General features: G+C 36.4%; 2 protein-coding genes across 4 annotated transcripts; both read left to right on the top strand.

The window, feature by feature from the left end:
- Nucleotides 1-891: 891 nt before the first annotated feature.
- LOC144838097 (uncharacterized) lies at nucleotides 892-7,458 on the top strand. The gene has a single exon (XM_078693455.1). It carries the CDS (start codon nucleotides 892-894, stop codon nucleotides 7,456-7,458), a length of 6,567 nt encoding a protein of 2,188 aa, XP_078549581.1.
- Nucleotides 7,459-7,710: 252 nt separating this feature from the next.
- On the top strand, nucleotides 7,711-14,787 carry LOC144837409 (uncharacterized). 3 transcript variants are annotated; one of them, XR_013611474.1, is made up of 3 exons: nucleotides 7,711-8,577; nucleotides 8,676-8,749; nucleotides 8,854-10,687. XR_013611474.1 is itself a non-coding variant. In XM_078692485.1 (3 exons), exons 2-3 carry the CDS (start codon nucleotides 8,715-8,717, stop codon nucleotides 12,638-12,640), a joined length of 579 nt encoding a protein of 192 aa, XP_078548611.1. In that variant the 5' UTR covers nucleotides 7,711-8,577; nucleotides 8,676-8,714; the 3' UTR covers nucleotides 12,641-14,787. The 3 variants fall into 3 exon arrangements, 1 of the variants encoding a protein (XP_078548611.1); XM_078692485.1 differs by lacking the exon at nucleotides 8,854-10,687 and adding an exon at nucleotides 12,097-14,787; XR_013611475.1 differs by having other exon boundaries at nucleotides 7,711-8,749; nucleotides 8,898-10,687.
- The last annotated feature ends 264 nt before the right edge of the window (nucleotides 14,788-15,051 follow it).

Here is a 15,051-nt window from a genome sequence, read left to right as displayed (position 1 = left end):
AGAAATCGAGTAGAACTATGTTAATAACTGAGTAAAACAGTGAAAGTAATTGAGTAGATCTCTTACAATAACTGAATACAACTGTGATATTAACCAAGTACTACTCTGAGAAGCAACCGAGTAGATATCCAAGAAGCAATTGAGTAGAACTATGAGAAGAAATCGAGTAGAACTATGATATTAACTAAGTAAAACAGTGAAAGTAATTGAGTAGAACTCTTACAATAACTGAATACAACTGTGATATTAACCAAGTACTACTCTGAGAAACAACAAGTAGAACTCTTATAATATGCGAGTACATTAACAAGATGCAACTGAGTAGAACACTGATATTAACAGAGTAGAACACTGAAAACAATTGTGTTACTGCAGAGTGCATGTATTTATTTTATATTACTTTAGTTCCTATTATTCTAGAAGTTTCTGCCCTATGAATATTCATTTATTCTGTTACTTTCTTATTTGCATTCTCATTTACATATTATTTGCCAAGTGTGCACAGTGTGCTGTTTCTCCTTTGTTTCCTTTTGTCCTGATTTCTTTTGTTCTGCTCAGTTGTTGTTTGCCTGTGCAAGGGTACAGGTCTGTGCAAGTGCATAAGCAGCCATTATTTTTCTTTTACCAGCTCTAGCTCTACAGTTTTATTATTTACACTTTATTTCTATTGTATATTTCTGGGATTTTACTTTGTTTTGGAATTACTTTGCAAAAGTGGATATTATTGTGGATGGTGCATATTAAAGGAAGTACTTTAAACATCAATTTTTACTCTTTTAATTTCTGTATGTTGTGAGAGCTGCGTACATTTAAAAACAAGGAATCAACAGCAGCTGACCTAATTGGTAGATCCAATTAAAGTAAAAGAAAAATAATTATATAGTAATAATTATGGAGAAAAGAGGAAGAACATTGACCGAGAAGGGTCTAGAATATAACCGTGAGGTTAAAATTAAGGCATTTACTAGAGAAAGAAAGCGGCTGCACAGACTCATAGACGCCGTGAGTGATGCCGTGGAACCAAATGAGGGTGTCCTAAGTGACATGGTAGACCAGGAGATAATACTGCGTGAAGTATACTCAGAGCTCTGTCCACTTTTGAATGTTGTTGAAAGAGAAGAATACACTAATATGTTGCAGTTGTCGCATAATGAAGTGACAAAAGATCTGCATCGACGAGGTCAAGTTGCCGAAGCTGAGAATCTAGGTGTAGATACATCTGGTAATGTACAAGCTAGTGTGAAACCATGTCGTTCAGTGAAAAGTAATTCCTCTAGGCACTCAACACAACATTCTTCACATCACTCTAATTCATCAAGACATTCGTCTCGGAAGTCGAAACATTCATCTAATTCTTCTTCTACTACCCGGAGGTCTTCGTCTAGTGCAAAAAGGGAACACTTAAGAGTTCTCGAAGAAGCCAAAAGGGCAGAATTGAAAGCTGAATTAGAATTTAGTGGAATGGAACACAAACTTAAGGAACATAAACTTAAGGTTGAACGTGAAGCGGCAGAACATAAATTTAAGATGGAGGAGAAGATGTTAGAAATTGAGTTTGAGACTACTTTGATTGAGCAACAGAAGGAGTTAGCAAAGATGGAAGCTAGAATAGATGTCTTGCGTGAGGATGATGTAGTGAGTGATGACTCACAGGCATTGCTAAGTGGCGATGACGATGATTACATTCCTCTTGGGTTGCAGAAATTCCTTGATGATCTACCAAAGGCAGTTGGTGAACCAACGGCAGTTGTGGCAAGATCTAAATCTGTTGCAGAATCAGCTCAATTTACTATTCCTTCCTCAAATGTATCTACAACCACGAGTGTGACTGTACGTACCTCTGCCACTTCTACTTATATTGCAAAGTCGGCAATAGACACTTCCACCCATATTATTTCCACTAACATTAATCAACCATTATCATTTGCAGATGTACGCAACACTACTGTTACCAGGGTCCCAAATATTAGTGCCTCTAATGCAATGCCTGCAACTAACTTTAATATTAATTGTACAGCTTCTCAGACGTACACAGTTCCTGCAACTTCAATTTATACTAATGTACCATCACTGTACGTTCCAGTTTACACCTCTACCTACGTGCCTGTGTGTGCGACATCAACTTACGTTACTAGTGCGTCGTCAGTTGGTGTACCTGTGAATTACTTACCAGTTTGTACAGCATCAGTGAGTATACAGCCCACATCAAATTACGTTCCAATCTGTGCGTCGTCAGGAGTACCTAGTACTTACGTGCCATTTAGTGCAGCACCAGTGAATGTACCAATGACTTACCTACCTGTTCCGGTGTGTGTGTCATCTGGCAGTACACCTTCGACGCATCTATATACTTCATCAATTAACACAACTTCTATATCATCATCTAAGAGTGTACCTGTAGTATCTATTCAGTCGTCTACTGTAGGTGTGCCTGCAGCTGATGTGCGACCAGATCTAGTATCCATTTATGACACTAACATTTTACGTCAACTTACCGATTCATTTAAGCTACCGCCTGTTGTAGTGGAGAAATTTGATGGAAACCCACTGAAGTTTCCTACGTGGGAAGCAGCATTCTCTTCCTTGATAGAATGTAAGGCGGTCTCAGTTAATGAAAAATTGTATCTGCTGAGACAACATCTGGATGGTAAACCAAAGAGTTTGGTGGAGAACTACTTGTTACTTGGAACGGAAAATGCGTACTTGAAGGCTAGGCAAGAGTTGCGCAATAGGTATGGTCACAGCTCCGTTTTAGCACAGGCGTTCCTGAAGAAGTTGGATTCCTGGCCCAAGATTAATGGAAGAGATCACATAGGATTACGCGACTTTTCTGACTACATAAATGAAATTGTAACTGCTCAGGCCACAATCCCAGATTTAGGCATACTTAACTATTCTGCGGAGAATTGTAAGATTCTTAATAAGTTGCCAGTTTACATTGAGACCAAATGGAGAGGGATAGTAGCTTCATGTCAAAAAAATCAAATAAGTCCATCCTTTGCGCAATTTGCTGTCTTTTTGACAAATAAGGCAGAAGAAGCTAATCTTCCTATGCTGGAAGCTACGAGACAGATGAAGGATTCTTCTCGTTATGCAAAGGAGGACCACAAACCAAGAAAATCCAGCCATTTGACTTTGAAGACAGATGTATCGACGGAAACTGAGAACATCAAAACAGACCAAAAGAAGAGTGAGGCACCTACTAGTACTACATGTCCCTTTTGTAAGTCCTCGCATTCATTAGACAAATGTGATTCCTTTAAAGTTCAGCCAGTGCATACAAAGAAGAAATTTATCTTTGCATCAAAATTATGCTTTAGGTGTGGTACTGGTGGTCATTTTGCAGCGCACTGCAAGACTGAGGTGAAATGCCATCACTGTAATAGCAAAGGACATATATCCTGTCTTCACTTCGACAAGCTAGCAAGTGTGGATGGCAAATGCACTGTGGTATGCGGAGATGAAACCGTATGCAATGACAACTCTATGATTTTACCGGTATGGGTTAGAGGTAGAGGTAGTATATCCGAAAGACTAGTTTACTGTATCTTAGACTCACAAAGCAATACCTGCTTTATTAAAGAAGATATGGTTGGTAAACTGGGTGTAAAATCTCATCCCGCACAACTTAAACTTTCTACCATGCATGCTTCATGTTCCTTAATAGATTGTATGAGGGTAGCTGATCTCGAAATAGTAAGCTTTGACAGGAAAGAAGTAATACCTCTACCAGCCGTCTACACGAGAGACAGCATACCAGCTAAAAGGTCGCAGATACCGACACCGGAGGTAGCGAGCAAGTGGGATCACCTAAAACAAATTGCTGATAAAATTGTGCCTCATATGCAAGATGTTCCAGTTGCCTTGTTAATAGGAAATAATGTGCCCTGTGTACTACGACCTCGGAACATAATTGCTGGTGAAGAAAACCATCCATATGCTCAACAATCTATACTTGGCTGGGGAATAATTGGCACCATTTGTAAACCGGAGGATGTTACGTCTCATCGTTTGGTTTCCTACATTACTAACACTGTTAAACATAAAGAAATAATATCACCAATTCACATTAAAGAAATGATGGAAGTTGATTTTTCAGATAGAAGTGTTGGCGTTTCCATGTCAGTTGACGAAAGACGGTTTCTGAACATCCTGAGTGATAATATTCGTCAGAGAAGTGACGGACATTACGAGATGCCATTACCACTCCGTTCACCAAATGTAAATCTTCCTGATAATAAACCATTGGCTGTTAAACGCTTCAACGGTCTGAGGAAACGATTTACAAAGCAACCAGAGTTCATGAGAGATTATTTTGGTTTCATGAAGGATGTACTGACGGATGTAGCTGAAGAAGTTCCTAAAGAAACAAAGCCTGTTATCGGAAGAATAAACTATGTACCACACACGGGAATATATCACCCAAAAAAACCTGGTCAAATTAGAGTGGTATTTGATTGTTCTGCCATGTATCAAGGTACATCATTGAATGAACGTTTGTTGCCCGGTCCGAACCAAATTAACAGTCTACTTGGAATTTTGCTGAGGTTTAGACAGGAGAACGTCGCAATAATGGCTGACATCAAGGGGATGTTTCATCAATTCTTTGTTGCTAATGCGGATAGAGATCTGCTGCGGTTCCTGTGGTTTAAAGACAATAATCCAAACAATGAAGTAATTGAATATAGAATGATGGTTCATCTATTCGGAGCAACTAGCTCACCAGGTTGCTCTAATTTTGGTTTGAAGAGAGCAGCTGAAGATGGCGAAAAATTCTATGGAAAAGAAGCAGCAAACTTCATAAAGAATGACTTCTACGTCGATGATGGTTTAAAGTCCCTGTCTACAGCTGATGAAGCAATAAGCTTAATACAAAATAGTACAGGTATATGTGCTAAAGCCGGTTTGAGACTGCATAAATGGATCTCAAATGATAGGAAAGTTCTCAGCTGTATTCCAGAAGGACAACGAGGCAAGTCATTATATAACATCAATGTGAAGTCTGACACTCTACCTATTGAAAGAGTGTTAGGCGTATCGTGGTGCATCGAAAGTGATGAGTTCCAATTTAGGGTGCAACTAAATGATTATCTCCCTACCAGACGAAATGTTCTCAAGACCGTATGCTCCATTTACGATCCGTTAGGATTTATCGCTCCTGTCCTCATTGTTGCGAAGATGGTTCTGCAAAGTGTCTGTGCACAGAATCTCGATTGGGACGATCCTTTGGGTCCCGAAGAGCAGAGCAAATGGGAGAGATGGTGCGAAGACATAAAGAACTTAAATACACTAAGCATACCACGTTGTTATAAACCAACCAATTTTAAAGCAGTGACCGCAGAATGTCATCATTTTTCAGATGCAAGTGAAGCTGCGTACGGTCAATGCTCGTACTTGCGATTAACTGATAGAGATGGGAAGGCAGTTGTCTCCTTTTTGCTTGGCAAGGCCAGAGTAACTCCTGCTAATAAGAAGATTACGATACCTCGCCTTGAGCTGAATGCAGCAGTGGTATCAGCTCGAGTCAGTCATATCCTGAAGAATGAGATGGATGTTAAAGTACCAATAAAGGATTACTTTTGGACCGATAGTAAAGTTGTACTAGGGTACATACAGAATGTAGCTACACGGTATCAAATGTTTGTTGGTAATCGAGTGCAACAAATTCATGACCAAACTAATGTTGATGATTGGCACTACATCAATTCTTTAGATAACCCAAGTGATGAGGCAAGCCGAGGGCTGACAACTCTCAAATTACTCACAACTTCAAAGTGGATCAGTGGACCGGATTTTCTGAAGCAGGATGGTGAATTAAAATGTTTGGGACAAAATGCCGTCGATGAGGAAGCAACAAAACTTGTTTCCACAGAATTTAAACGCTCGTTTGCTGTCACAGCTGTAATTACAAGTCAGAATGATGTGATTGGTAGAGTAATTAAGAAGTTCTCCAAATGGAAAATGGTAAAGATAGTGATTGCTCGACTTTTAAACCTTAAGACAAGATTAATGACTGCAGCAAAAATCAAACTTAAAACCAATGGCATCATGAACAAGTTATCAGGAGACTTCATACCGACTGTTGACGATTTGCAGGTAGCAGAGACAATAATCATTCGTTCTGTACAATGTGAACATTACTTACCTGAATTTAATGTTTTGCAAAACTTTAAAGATGACTTACCGGACCGAGATGTGGCTAAAAGCAAGAAATTTGCACTCAAGAATTCCCGTTTGTGTAAATTACATCCAATTCTAGATGAATCTGGAATTCTGAGAGTTGGCGGTCGAATACATTATTCATCTATGCCTATGGAAATAAAACATCCTATAATCATACCAAAATACTCACCTTTAATGACTCTTCTTGTTGATCACCACCACAAGAAAGTAAACCATATGGGCAGAAGTGCCACGTTAAACAGTCTAAGACAAGGTGGTTTCTGGTTGATCGGCGCAGTATCCGCTGTCTCGCAATACTTACGGAAATGTGTGACATGTAGACGATCCAGAGGTCAACTAGGTGCCCAAAAAATGGCCGACTTACCTATGGATAGACTGTCGGAATCGCCTCCATTTACATATTGTGGAGTTGATTTATTTGGCCCATTTATTATCAAAGAGAGAAGGAGTCGAGTCAAGAGATATGGTGTATTATTTACTTGTATGGCGTCTAGGGCTATACACCTTGAATCAGTCAACTCACTAGAAACAAATTCATTCATAAACGCCTTGCGACGTTTCTTAAGCATAAGAGGTCCAGTTTACCAGATGCGATCGGACCAGGGAACAAATTTTGTTGGGGCGATCAACGAGTTCTCTAAAGTGCAAAACTTTCTACGTGACCGGCAATGCAGATGGATACTTAATGTTCCCTCAGCAAGTCACATGGGAGGCGTATGGGAGCGTCAAATAAGGACTGTGCGCAGTGCGTTGACACCGTTATTGAATAGCTGTGGAGATCATCTGTGTGATGAAACTTTTCGCACATTTTTGTGTGAGGTACAGAGTATTGTAAATTCACGTCCATTAACTGTAAACAATCTTTCAGATCCTACAGCTCCAGAAGCACTCACACCGAATCACTTATTGACAATGAAGTCAAATATTCTATTACCACCACCAGGCGAATTCCAGGCAAGTGATATATATTGCCGAAGGAGATGGCGGCGGGTCCAGTTTATGGCCAATCAGTTTTGGCATCGGTGGCGTAACGAGTATCTCACCACTCTTCAAACCAGACAAACATGGAACGTCACTAGAAGAAATTTTTGTGTAGGTGACATAGTTATCATCAAGGATGAAAATGCACCACGCAATGATTGGAAGCTTGGTCGAATTGTGGAAGTGATGAAGAGCAAGGATGATCTCGTAAGGAAGGTCAAACTTCGTCATCAGAGTGGTCATTACGAACGACCTATTCACAAGTTGATATTGTTAGTGGCTAGTGATTCTTGAAGTGGTCCAATCCCAGTCAGGGAGCCAACCGTTTGATGCATTGATGAATGGAATCAAGAACTTTGTTTATTTTTTTTATGAACGTTTTACTTGGATATGCATTAGAACTTTTGAGTATTTTGTAAACAATGAACTTTGTTTGTTGAGAAGAACTTATGTTATAATGTTTCAACAAGAACTTTTATGTATAATTTACAAGGACTTCAATGTTAATTTAATTACTTTACGTCCTTGAGGGAGCCATGTTACTGCAGAGTGCATGTATTTATTTTATATTACTTTAGTTCCTATTATTCTAGAAGTTTCTGCCCTATGAATATTCATTTATTCTGTTACTTTCTTATTTGCATTCTCATTTACATATTATTTGCCAAGTGTGCACAGTGTGCTGTTTCTCCTTTGTTTCCTTTTGTCCTGATTTCTTTTGTTCTGCTCAGTTGTTGTTTGCCTGTGCAAGGGTACAGGTCTGTGCAAGTGCATAAGCAGCCATTATTTTTCTTTTACCAGCTCTAGCTCTACAGTTTTATTATTTACACTTTATTTCTATTGTATATTTCTGGGATTTTACTTTGTTTTGGAATTACTTTGCAAAAGTGGATATTATTGTGGATGGTGCATATTAAAGGAAGTACTTTAAACATCAATTTTTACTCTTTTAATTTCTGTATGTTGTGAGAGCTGCGTACATTTAAAAACAAGGAATCAACAGCAGCTGACCTAATTGGTAGATCCAATTAAAAATTGAGTAGAACTCTTACAATAAGCGAGTACATTAACAAGATGAAACTGAGTAAAACACTGATATTAACAGAGTAGAACACTGAAAACAATTGAGTAGAACTCTTATAATAAGCGAGTACATTACAAGATGCAACTGAGTAGAACACTGATATTAACAGAGTAGAACACTGAAAACAATTGAGTAGAACTCTTACAATAAGCGAGTACATTACAAGATGCAACTGAGTAAAACACTGATATTAACCGAGTAGAACACTGAAAACAATTGAGTAGAACTCTTATAATAAGCGAGTACATTACAAGATGCAACTGAGTAGAACACTGATATTAACCGAGTAGAACACTGAAAACAATTGAGTAGAACTCAACTGATAAAGGGTAAGGAATTAACACCAAGTACTGTTTACTGCCAGAATTTAAAATCTATCCAGCGATTATTCTGAAATAAACAATATTAAATCATTTTATTCTTTTAGAGCAAGTCAGATGTATTAGCATAGAGGCGCTCGACACAAATGCGTTTAAATTGCTCTGCCATGCACCAATGCAAGTATGTATACATTTCCATTATATAGCTATTTAAATTAATAAATAACTAATGGTACATATTAGCTTACAGGTTTATTTTTCATGTATTTCATTAATGTTAATCAGTATGCAGCACCGATTGCCCTGTGGTTGTTTTGTCGAACAAATAGATTTATTTTCTGCATTGATGGAACTTGTTGCTGCTAGACCTCATCTTGCGATCATGATATACGAGTAAATAATGGAAAGTATTTGGGAAGATTTCATTTGGGTAGTATTCATCATCTGACATCATAGACATTAGTAATGGGCAATGTCCCCTCTGCAGTTGTACACAAAGAACCTACAGTCGTTGATTAAGAGCGGTTAATAATATGATAAGCAAGAAAGCTCATTGAAGAGACGGTATAAGAACTTTTCGTTGTATAGGATCATCTACAAACGTGTTTTATATTGCAATTTAGCAGGTATTGAAGTAACAGTTTTCAAAGCAAACAAAGGTAATAAAGTTGGTAATAAACATAACAATTGACAGATTACAATTGTTCTATAGTTAAATTACTAATAATCTATCATTAATATGTGCATAACCTCGTTAATCTTTCTTTAATATGTACGCAACCTCATTAATTTATCATTTATTTGTACGTGAACTCTTTAAACATGTCGTTTATATGTACGTATCTTCGGGCAGGTCGTTATGTCATGTGACTATATTAACCTGATTTTGATTGTTTTCACTTTAAACATCTTTTAACTTGAATATCTAATTCATGTAGAATATTTTTACATTACTAGTATTCTCATTATGTATGTGTTTATGTATACATAAAGTTATCTTCATTTTGTTTACATTAATTTGAAATTTCTGATGACTGACATTAAGGTATGAATGCGAGTTAAAAAGTGCGAAAATGTGAAATGTTAGCCTAATGCTTTGTCTACGCTATCAAACTTTATGTGACAAAAAAGTGTCATGCGCCCAAATAAGGTAGTAATGTGACCACATCGTGTCCATATATGGGCACATCACCTTTTTTTTGTCACATAAAGTTTGATAGTGGAGATAGAGCTTAATTTTAATAATGTGCGAGTCTCGTTCCCTTCCACCTAGAATTTGTACTACGAGAGAATTCGTTTGTGGTAGGCTATATTCATCGAGTTGTACTTGGGGCGTTTCATTATATCAATGTAAGCTCTGTCTATACTATCAAACTAGTTTGACAAAAAAAGTGTGATATGCCCAAATATGGTAGTGATATGACCAAATATGGTAGTGATATGACATCATCATGTCCATATATAGACAGATCACATTTTTTTGTCACATAAAGTTTGATAGTGTAGATAGTGTAGACAGAGCTTTAGTGTACAGTATAACAAATACATATTTTATAATGATTAGCGTCATAATCATCGTCATTTTTCTTGTATTGTTATTCTCTTGTAAAATCGCCATTTTGGAAACATTTTGATTTGGACATAATTAGTGTATATATAGTGTATACTAACTGGAAAACTTCGGACATGCTTTTTTATAGAATTTGTGCGACCATTAAGAAAGTCCCTAGCTAACATAACATTTATGTTAATTGAGAAATGTTTTTGGATGGTTGAGTTTATCTAGGCATCTTTTTCTTTTATTATGGTCATCTTAAATACATTCGGGGTTTCTGCTTTCAAACGTTATGTATTTCTAATTTAAAACTTGTCAGATTTTGAGGAAGTTGATATAATTCGACCTACTAATAAACTTTTATGAGACGAACGGAAATAATAATAAAATAAAGTAATGATAATACATGTAACTGATCTCAGGTAAATATAAGACGTATCGAAAAAGATACAGAATGTGCGTTTTAAGTTTCTGCTTAATTGAATATAAAGGTGAGACAACTTGAATAAAAACCGTAGCATGATCAAATTACTGATTATTAACCGTCAATACAATATTCCCTAACGCCAGAGTGTGAATTATAATCTTGTTAACTTCATGCTTTAAAGCTCTTTCTACACTAACAAACCAGTTTGACAAAAAAGTGTGATGTGTGTTCATGGTAGGGATAGGTCTATGCTTAGATATGGTAGTGATATGACATCATCGTGTCCATATATGGGCACATCACATTTTATGTCACATAAAGTTTGATAGTGTAGACAACTAAAAATGTACAGCTTTGGTACTCAATGTTTCGAAGGAAAACACCGCGTGAATATTACTGCTCATTCGTCTATTTACACGGCAACGATATGTCCAAGTGCACAGTGTAAAGATTGGTTCCCACTAGGACCTAACGCAAAGTCGTAAGAGCAACGCAAATAATTTGACCAATCACACGCGATAAATTATTCGAACTGTCGCTTGTCATTGATCAGCTCGCTTGCGTTGCTCTTACGTCCTTGCGTTACGTCCTAGTAAAGTGGGAACCAAGCTTAATACGTGAAATCTTATTCATCTATTTACACGGCAACGAAAGGTGGTGGTTGTTGCTTTTGATATTAAGTTAGCCCTCCTATCATATAATTTCCTCCATGATATAAAATGTACGCTACACGTTTTTATTATTTATTAAGGCTTCTGTATCCCCTTCACCCTAATACTTGATGATTGCGGCGGATGACGGATCGATTATGTACAGTTCATAAGAACCTCGGTTCCCGCAAAGTGGTCTTGTTTTTGTTGAGAATTTGTTTTCATTAGTATTAATTTTAAAAGAATCGAACTAATCTATAATTGTCAACATTTAAAATCCATTAAAATTTATTGAACGTTACTGATTTGTCGCAAACACAATACTATAAGACGCATATTTAGTATTTTCATTTCAAGTCGTAAAATAATGTGTTTCTCTAAAAGGCGAACAATACATTAATACTATTAAACTTCTACAAAATTAGATTTTCTGTCTGCTAGAATAGAAATGACAGGTTTTTGTATTAGGTCCATTTATAACCGTGTAGTGTTTTTGGCTCCGAATTGGTTCGACCAATCATTAGTACAGTTTGCGCAAGCGCGGTGAACATGAATGGAATTAAAACAGACGTTAACATTTTATAGAGATCTTTGTCGATAAGTTCTCCGTGAAACGCGGTCATGTCCACACAGCTTTTCTACACTCACTTGTAATATTTTAATATATTCGTCGTGATTTTTTTGTGAATATTTACGGCAAGTTTGATTAACGTTTTTCGTGTGATTGAACGAACATTTTATCTGCAAGTCTTTGAGGTAAAAACATTGTTGAACGAACGGTATATTTTCTTTTGAGGTAAAAAACATTGTTTTTGTAAATGTAAAACCAGTATAATTTAACAAAATTATTTTTGCAGAAACTTATATGCCTAAATATTGGTAGTTTTATTTTGAAGGTTAACTATGGAACGCTCACTAGTCGTTAGCAGTTTGCTGCTTGCTCTGGCCTTTGTTTACGTTACGGCACTTCCAGATAAAGACCTATTTGATAATGAAGAAGACGGTAGTGGAACCACAGTAAAGGTTCCCGCCAACACAAACACAAACCTAAAGCCAGATGATCAGCTGTCGACAGTGGCAGTGAAGGATATTTTAGAGTTGGAAAGTCCAGAAGTTGCAACGGTGTGGCAGACGTCTCCAGATGAAACGGTAACGGAAGAAGTATCGGAAGAAGGAACAGTTTCGAAAGAGGAAACAGTTCCGGAAGAGGAAACAGTTCCGGAAGAGGAAACAGTTCCGGAAGAAGGAAAAGTTCCAGAAGAGGTGACGAATGAAGATGATAACAAAACTGATGAAGATAAAAAATCCCCATCAACAAATCTTCATAAAAGTTCGGCACCAGTTCATGCGAGGTACAAGAAACCCTATAGATGGGTGTCTAAGACTGGTAAATGCTTATGCAAAGCAATTCCGCGAAAAGTTGGCATTTGTACGTGCTGATCGTCTGATTCTAATTTCTGGATATTTTTCGTGACCTCCTTATTTGATATCAACTGTTGCATGTTGTCGTATGTCGTAGATACTGTGAATGCTCGTTAATTACCAGTACTATGTAATTAATGTTATAGGAGCCGTTACTTGTCATTTGGACTTAAACATACACGTTAAAGGTTTTTACCGTATGCAAGATATAGGACAGATGTATCACAAATTAATCGCGTGTTGAATTAATACACGTTTATTTTCAATCTGCATCTGATACTGTATTTAATTAACATATGTAGGCTACACACTTACTTACAGTAGTTCAACGAATATGTGTTTTTTATAAGAACATAGATCTTACTTAGTACTCAAGTCTTGTTCTGTATTTAAGTAACAATGTGGGCTACATACTTACTTACAGTAGTTCAACCATGGAGGTATACATTTTTATACCTCCATGGTTCAACGTATTACTTTAGTACTCAAGTCTTGTTCTGTAATTAAGTAACAATGTTGGATATACTTACGGTATACTTACTTAATTAGTTCAATCCTGTACTGTATTTAAGCATGGAGAAATAAGTTTCTCCATGATTTAAGTAACACATGTATAGGCTACATACTCACTTAGGTTCAATGTGTATACATTAATATATAACAACGTAAGGTTATCTCACTTAGTTTCAAATGTTGTACTGTATTTAAAATGTGGGCTACATATTTACTTAGTTAAAATATAGTACTGTATTTAAGTAGCACGACATATTACTTCGTTTCAAGTAGCATAAGGCTACTGTTTAGTACAGGTAGCCTACATATTTGATTCAATTTTAAAATCTGTAAAAATATGTGTAAAAATATCATAGTTTCGGTACAACGTGCAATCGGTTACAAGAAATAGTAATCTTAAATATAACGAGGTTGCTACAATATCGTCGATTCTTAATAGAAAATCGAGTACAGGTACAGGTACATATTTTATTCAATTTTAATATTTGTAAAAATATCATATAGTTTTGGTGCAACGTGCAATATTGGTTGAAAGAAAATAGTAATCTTAAATATAAAGATTTTGCTACAATATCTACGATTCTTAATAGAAAATCGACTGTGATATTTTAATGCCAGTATACGATATATCGTTTAGTATTCTTTGCTTTATCACGTGATTAAACTGAAAAGCAATTTACGCCATGATTTATCACTGGTGACTAATGTAATCCGACGGGAACCAGAAGTAGTTCCAAAGTATTCAATTGCTTTTGTTTTATGAAATCGTAAGGTGCAAACACAAGAAACGATAACAATGTTAGCAATAGATGCTGTTTTAAATGTTTTATCAGTGTAATTGTCGCCACAAGCGCTAATCAATTTAATGCATGTTTTTTTATAATGTCGTTTGCGGCTTAATAACATTTCAAACGTTTTAAAAATGCAACTCTTTGTAAAAGTTTGTGTTATTAAATGTTTCAAAATTATTAAAGGATTGCATTCTACAAGTTAAAGACATTAATGTAAATTTATGTAGGCCTATATAAGTAAGGCAATTCCTGTGAACTATGATCCTTTAACATTCGCAATCAAAGTTAAATGGGCCGCTGGAAACTAACAGCATAGTTATTAAGGATAAGCTGTGATCGCATAAGAAGCGCCACGAGAGGCCTTATATATCGTTTGTATCAGCCGCATGTCGACAACGAGCAGTAACTTCAATGTAAGACGTGCCAATTATACAGATTCGTGAAACCACGTACTTACATGTGACAGTTGTAACATAATGTAAGGCCGTTGACTTAGAGGAAGACGCTTCAATTTAAAGTGTTCTGACGTGTCTTAGATGGCATCGTATTTCTCGCATAAACCGATAGTATTTCATGTCATATTAATATCGTTACATAAAATTGTGATTATTATATACAATATATTTCAGAATTTATGCGTGGTGTATTAAGGTTGATTAGGCACAAGTAACCAGGATAAAAAATAAATATGAAACGAGGTTGGAACAAGAGAAGAAAAACAAAATGTATTTAGGTAACAAGCGCAGCAACAATACTAACTACATGCGTAACTAAGAATTAAGATACTAAATTCTAAATTGGCTTACGGGCGCAACGAAATCCCCCCTCCCCCTAACTACCTAACTTAACTCCATGATTTTTAGTGTTATATATTATTAGTTATTTTGCGCTAAATAGTACGTACTATTGCACGTCATGTGACCCACAATCTTCCGGTCAAACGACAGGAATTTATTTAGGTAATAATTAGTTATTGTGCGCATTAATTCGTAGGCCCATAGAAACTATTGAATTATATTTATTTATTTAATTATTGTTGGAGTAGTAAGAATACTTCTTAAATCCAACCAAATTCGTCGTCGATTTCATTCTACCTTTTCATCATTTTAGCGCCTTTTTAATAAA

This window comes from Antedon bifida, chromosome 3, assembly GCF_963402885.1.
Source record: "Antedon bifida chromosome 3, ecAntBifi1.1, whole genome shotgun sequence".
NCBI lineage: Eukaryota > Metazoa > Echinodermata > Crinoidea > Comatulida > Antedonidae > Antedon > Antedon bifida.
The sequence above is the reverse complement of the archived record's forward strand: the minus strand, read 5'-3'. Positions and strand labels throughout refer to the sequence as shown.